General features: G+C 42.1%; 1 protein-coding gene across 1 annotated transcript; it reads right to left on the reverse strand.

Annotated features, from left to right (window-relative positions):
* Window positions 1-1,124: 1,124 nt before the first annotated feature.
* uprt (uracil phosphoribosyltransferase (FUR1) homolog (S. cerevisiae)) lies at window positions 1,125-4,779 on the reverse strand. The gene is made up of 7 exons (XM_039005567.1): window positions 4,191-4,779; window positions 3,605-3,647; window positions 3,402-3,471; window positions 3,202-3,264; window positions 2,810-2,971; window positions 1,982-2,080; window positions 1,125-1,829 (listed from the first exon to the last, which is right to left on the reverse strand). The coding sequence occupies exons 1-7, from the start codon at window positions 4,478-4,480 to the stop codon at window positions 1,723-1,725; spliced, it is 834 nt and encodes a 277-aa protein (XP_038861495.1). The 5' UTR covers window positions 4,481-4,779; the 3' UTR covers window positions 1,125-1,722.
* Between the last annotated feature and the right edge of the window lie 1,883 nt (window positions 4,780-6,662).

Below are 6,662 nucleotides of genomic sequence, written 5' to 3' on the forward strand. Positions count from 1 at the left end.
TTCAGTGTTATGATACATTAAAACTGTTTGTGGCAATAATAATAATGACAACACAAAAAAAAAGACAAAAGAATCAGAGTATGTGAGCAGAGCTGGAGCGGAGCGAGATTCCCAAAGGCTGGAACGTCGGCCTTCTCGCCCGCTCCAATTTCACTCAAGTAGCGCTCACTTCAAGGACATGGCTGGCGTAACATGCATTTGTAGTCTACTTGTGTGCTGCTATAGCTCTAAATATTTTCATAAAGAAACTGATAAAACACACAGGCGCAAAATCAAGGTGACTTAAAGATGAGGACCAAGAGCAAGAGAGGGATTGTGGTGATGTAGTGTCCACAACTAAAGAATCATTGTGGAAACAAAACGTATCCTGAAAGCACGATGGTGTACTTAAGTGCACATGCTAAAAGAAAGGAACTAAGTGTGTCATTGTAGCAAAGTATTTATAAACAAAAAATAAGATCTTAAGTTAATTTTTGTTCTGTTACATATATCTATCTCTATACACACACACCCACAATAGGCCATAATTGATTTTGGCCCAATAAGCCTGGCATATTCCAACATTCAGGGAGCTTTCTGTTTTGATTGGGTTACTTTGCCTAAAAACCTTTAGGCCTACCAATAGAAAAAAAATATACAACTCTGCATCACTACCCAGCTTGGCAAGAGTGGCCAAAAGGGTGTTTAGCATCCCCAGTGGCTCTGCAAGCGCAGAGAGGATATTCTCTGCTGCTGGCCTGCTCTCCACGCATCACCACATGAGCGTGAAGCCACAAACTGGCCAAACAGATGTTTCTAAAAAATAAATTCAAAAGGCACTGTAGACTTAGCCTAATAATGTTTTCATTTAATTTGTATTTAATTCTAAATCACAGCCTATATGCACAATTTATAGACTAATGATTGAATGCAACTAAACGTTGTTTAAATGCTGAGCGCTTTGTCCCTACCAGCCTATTGTGTCGCACTCGCAAATGCTCCACAATGTATTTCTTTGTAGGCTATAGCTTTGAAATAATATAGCCTAAATAATATTGTTCCTTCTTAGGCTCCCGACCATTTGAGTGTTTATATGCTGTTTAATATGACATGTAGCCTATTTGAAATGATGAGTGCTTCTTACATTCACCTTTTCACGTTTATTATAATACTTTTCATTCAAATCATATGGTTTGGTTTCAATACTTAAAAACCAAATGCTAGGTCCAGGTAGTCAAAAAAAAAGATGCGTGTTGGTTAAATGGTGATTTTAATGAATGGAGAGAATTGAGCGGCATTTTTTCTCCCCTGTGAGTGCGGAGAGGTTTTTAGCGGAGTGGTTGGAAAGGACGTGACGAGCAGGATTTCCGACTGCTCAACTCCGCTCACATACTTTGAATAGAATATATTGAAAATATATTTAAATTATTTAGACTTTCTAATGAGGAAAAACAACCTAGAATGAACTACCATTACTGAATAAATAAAATGGCAGCAGTACATGCAAGCTCGCTAGACTAGTTCCTAAAGGCCTACATGGAATGTGCTTTTTTTGTTTCCAGGAAAATCTTTGCATTGTTTTGTCAGACTGAGGAGCACACGTTAAGGCGGCGTACACAGCAAAGCAAGAATCTTCAGCAGGGTAACAACTCCTTTTGAAATAAGTGGACAAACTGACAGAGGGACCATTCAATGGTTGGTTCTCATAGTATGGTGTCCCATTGAATGGCCCTGGAGGGCTGACTAGTCTGTCCCAAAGTACCTCTGACCAAAGTGTGTGGGAGCCACAGGGTGCACCTCGGTGGTCAATATGGTGATTTCTGGGAACTCTTGAATTATGGATTTGGCACCTGGTGAGATGACAACCATTAGACTTGCAGTGCTTTCAATAAAACTGAAAGAATGGAAAACAGGCTAAAACTGAAAGAATGGAAAACCCCAGAATTTTTAACATTACAGAATCTACTTCGATATTAAGCAAGGGACTGTAGGTGAGGCGTACCGTGAGGGGTGGAGAAGAGACTCAGGAGGATAATATGTTTGGGCTGAAGACCATGTTCAGTCAGAACTCTCACAGCCTCAATCACTGTGTTACCTGTACCTGAAGGCAGAACATGTATAGATAGCATAAACACAGGACAGATATCACCGTGACTTGACAGAAGAACAGGCAACATTATAGAAGTATTGAAGAAAAGTCTGCCCTTACTAGCCTTGTGATCATTACTATGACTCATCTGCTGCTACTTTCTATAAAAGAACAAAATGTCATTTTGATTTCTCAAGGCAGTTTTTCATCCTTTCAGAGAGGGATGTTAGTTAGAGGACAAAAAGATGAACATTACTTCTCTCTGTGGCTTCATTTGTCCTATTTATCATTTTCATGGCCTTGCTCTTTATGGTTTACCCCAAGCAGATAAACTTGTAATTATTTTCTTGGGGTAAATTATGCTGAAAAATATGCAGCATGCTAACTACTAAGGTCATTATCAGAGCCGAATAAAAGATGCCTATGATTACGCTATTGTCTTGCTAACGGGAGCAATTAAGTCTTCATTTCTGGTTCATTAAAAAAGAGACAGTTCTTCAGGCCCAGGGCAGGGCAACACTTCACCTGGACTCTTTGTCCTCAAGAGGAGTTAGTACTGTATTGAGACTGTCTATTAGTGCTTTTCCACGGCAGGGTTTTACAACGTGCTTGGCCTAAAGACATTTGTTGTTTACATGCGTGTAATCCCCCTGGACTATGATTAAGGATGGGGAATGTGAGTACTACTCTCTCCATACTTACTGAGAATGGGGTACACAAGTACTGTATATCCATACTCACTGAGAATGGGGTACATGAGGAGGACTTTCCTCCTGCTGATGTCTGGGGGGAACTTTGCATAGTAGACTTTGGCCTTCTGGGTGTCCTCGTCACTCTGGATTAGGATCTTACCGATACGGATGGACCGGCAGCAGTCTCTGAGGCCCTGCTCCATGGCCTCGCCTACACACACAGCAATTAATAGATGTTGAATTCAACTCAATTCATTCAAGGGAAACCTCATACAAGATGTAGTAATGGTGAGCAAGTCAAACAGTCAAACTGATAGGTCAAACAGTTGAGTGGATAGCACTAGGTATGTCAGGTATAGGCAAGTCCACCAGCCAGGGATTCTATTCAGAGACCAATTCAGATTAATCTTCCTTTAATATCCCATATGATCAGTGCCTTACCACTTCTCATAATGCTGACACCGCAGTTGCCTTTTTCAAACTTGACACCATCATATTTATGCCCTGAAGAAGAGGGGGAAGGGGGGAGCGATTGAAAAATACAGTTCTGTTCTTGGTGAGAAATTTAACAGTAATCCTGTAATACATAGTATTCGCCCAATTTCTATAATTTCTGACGAATTTCATCTAATAGGTCTAACCTGTAGGAGTGGTCACTGTACACTCGCTGTATGGCAGCTGATTGAGTCCCTCTTCAACCACTAGTCTGATCTGTGGACAAACAGAGTGGGTCAAAACAATACAGTGTGCATTATACAAATGAGTCATTCAATTAAAAACATCATATATTAGTATTTAACCTAGAGTAAAAACAAGTGTCAATTGAACCAAGACAGTTTCTTACCAATCTATCAGCACAAAATACAAAATCTCCCCTGCTAGTAGACCTGTAAAAGAACAAGAATAACATGTATGCTTACAGTAAGGGTTACATAAGAGGAAATCAATGCATGATCCACTTTCACCCCCCCAAAAAATTGCCTATTCGTGGTATCACCTTACAACAGAAACTCAAATTGTGATTAGTGTACTCATTCAATGTTCTGTTATCAGTATCGTCTATTGTTGTCAGTAGATCTAACATTATTTGTATTAAACCTCATGCTAGACAAGGAAGTTGTGGCCACGTTTAGGCTACTACCAAGTAATGGGGCAGACTATAATGACATTTTGCTTACATCTTCATATAAATAACCAGGTGTATTTACAGTTCTGGGTAACAAATCCCAGATAACGCTACCGTAACCATATACGTGCAGTGTAATATGACAGTTATAAATAGTAACATGGCGTCGATTGGCCATTCACTTGGTTTACGATGCATCATTCAATTCCACATTATTAGACAGTTATCTGGTGCATGATAATACAGGTCCATTATCTGTCAGATTATGTTGTTGCTATCTTTTTGACAAAATATGATGACTCACTTGTCTCTAATGATGGTCTGTAATTCTCGTATTTGGTCATTCAAAGGAAGCAGTTTTAATTGCGATCCGATCTGCCTCTGTAGTTCACTGTTGAATACATTTTCACACGTTTCGGCGACTTCTGCATCTCTATTCGACTCTGTCAGAACGCTGTTTCCGCAGCTAGCAAACCGAACCTGCTTGGTGCTGCTCATTGCCGCGTGTTCTTGTCTGTCATTGTTGTTCAGCTGCTGATTTTGACAAGGCATTTTGATTTCCGTACCAATTCCGCTCTCAAAATACGTTTCCATAGAATTAAGAAAACGCTAAATAGTTGAGCAGTTTAGGCTCTCTGTGGTTTTGCTATTCATATAGCTAAATGTCTTGTTGGGCATTTTTGTCTCCTCTGATTCTGGGTGGCGGCCATTGGGTGGCCGCAGCAAAAATCCGAGAGGAAGAAGCGAAACGAGAGGGTTCACTCTCGCCTAAATCTGTTCAATAGAAGCCCTTAGCTTTTCTATATGCTTATTTTGGAACTTGTCGCCTGCCTTCCCGCTTTTGAAACAACGACTCATCGTTAGGGCGGAGACAAGAGTATCTCGTCATTATAAATATATCTATGTTAGTATAAACCTACAGGAACATAAACTTTGTAACAGGAAGTAACGTCACACCTGATTCTCGCCTCATAATGGCCAGAAATGATGTAGGTCTAGTACCGCTTGAGAGCGCATTGATCGACACTAGTTAACACAGCCACAGAGTCATATATTGTATGAATGAGTTCTTATGTGAAAGTTTGACTGTTATCTAGTGGAAACCCGGGAGCATTCTGTCAGCGTTTGAGACTATTTTCAATGCCTAGACTACTACATGATGGACAGTCAAGTGCCATTCTTTAAAGAATTATCACCATTCACAAACCCCTAACAGAGCTCCCCAACTTGTAGTCCTAAAAAACGAAAATTAGTTACCTATGGTTCGTTCAGTCATTCCTATAGGTTTTGTCTAGAAGGGTACAGCTTTTGTCAAATTTGGCTTTTCGTAGCAGGTTAGGGGAATTAACGTAGCAGGTTAGGATTATTAGGTTAAGGGTTGGGCTTAGCTAAAATGCACAACAAAAAAAAGAAAAAAAACGTCAATTTGAAAAGCTGTATCCCATCTAGACATGACCGTTCCTATGGGGGGGGGGGGGGGGGGGGGGGGGGGGGGGAGAAGAATGGGGTTTGGGATAAACACTGAAAATAAGGTTTTAGGTTTACACAGTTTAGGAGATTTTTACAAGTTTTGTTCTATGAGATGATATCAGTCCGTTAACCTGACCTTTATGAATTATGAAGCCTTTGTGCTTGTTTTGATTACATAAATGCTTCAACATTCACAAAAAAGTGATGTTAGCTGATGAAGATTATATCATATAACAAAACATAGATCTTCTAAGCCTGTGTTTACTGACCACATACCTTATTTTCGGCATTTATCCAATAACACTACAAAAACGGTTAACCATGGTTATGTGAGCTATATGGATCACTCCAATATATTGGTATCACTCCGCAGCCGAGGGATACATCCGAGGTGAGGATTTGCAGATTTACTCCCGTGTTCACCTGTGTCACAGCTGGGGTCCGCCCCTATATATAGACCTCATGGCCGCAACACACATTCTCTACATCAAACCAACCGCAGAGGGAGGGAGGTGCCACATTTACCCGATAGTACCTAGCAAAGGTGCAAGAGGAAGCCCAGCTGGCCGCAGCACAGATATCAGCGAGGGGCACTCCTCTCAGTAAAGCACAGGATGCATCCACACCTTGTTATGAATGTGCCACCACAGATCCCAGCACTGGCCTGTCAGCTAGGGGGTATGCTGTCATAATTGTGTCCACGATCCAGTGATAGGCCCCCAGGACTCTCTCACCATAGCAGACAAAGAGCTGGTCTGTTGTTCTCACTGACCGTGTCCTCTCCACATAGGCAGCTAGTGCCCGCACAGGGCACAGCATGCCAGAGAGAGGCCCAGACTCCCCCGCCACTGCCGGGATGTTGTAAGCAGACAGGATAAAAGGGATGGAAACATGCCTGTCTGAGAGCCTCAGGAGGAATGAAGGGTTGGGGCGGAGAGATACTCCTCCCACCGGGGTCCATCCGGTAGCACTCAGAACTTACCGAAAGAGCATGGAGCTCACCCACCCTCTTCATGGAAGCAATCACTACCAAGAAAGCCACCTTAGAGAGGTGTTTCAGGGAGGCAGACTCAAACGGTTCAAAAGGCGGCTTTGCCAAAGCTGCCAAGACCACATCCAGATCCCAGCTCTCCATTGAGTGGATCCTAGCTGGACGCAGGCGACGAACCCCCTTCATAAACCTGGAGACCAAGGGGTGGTGCCCCACTGGCCTGTCCATCCACCCCACATGGCAGGCAGATATAGTGGCCAAATACCCTCTGTGTTGAGGCCCTCATCCAAGCAAGACTGCAGGTATTGGAGGACA

The sequence above is a fragment of the Salvelinus namaycush genome, chromosome 12 (assembly GCF_016432855.1).
Source record: "Salvelinus namaycush isolate Seneca chromosome 12, SaNama_1.0, whole genome shotgun sequence".
NCBI lineage: Eukaryota > Metazoa > Chordata > Actinopteri > Salmoniformes > Salmonidae > Salvelinus > Salvelinus namaycush.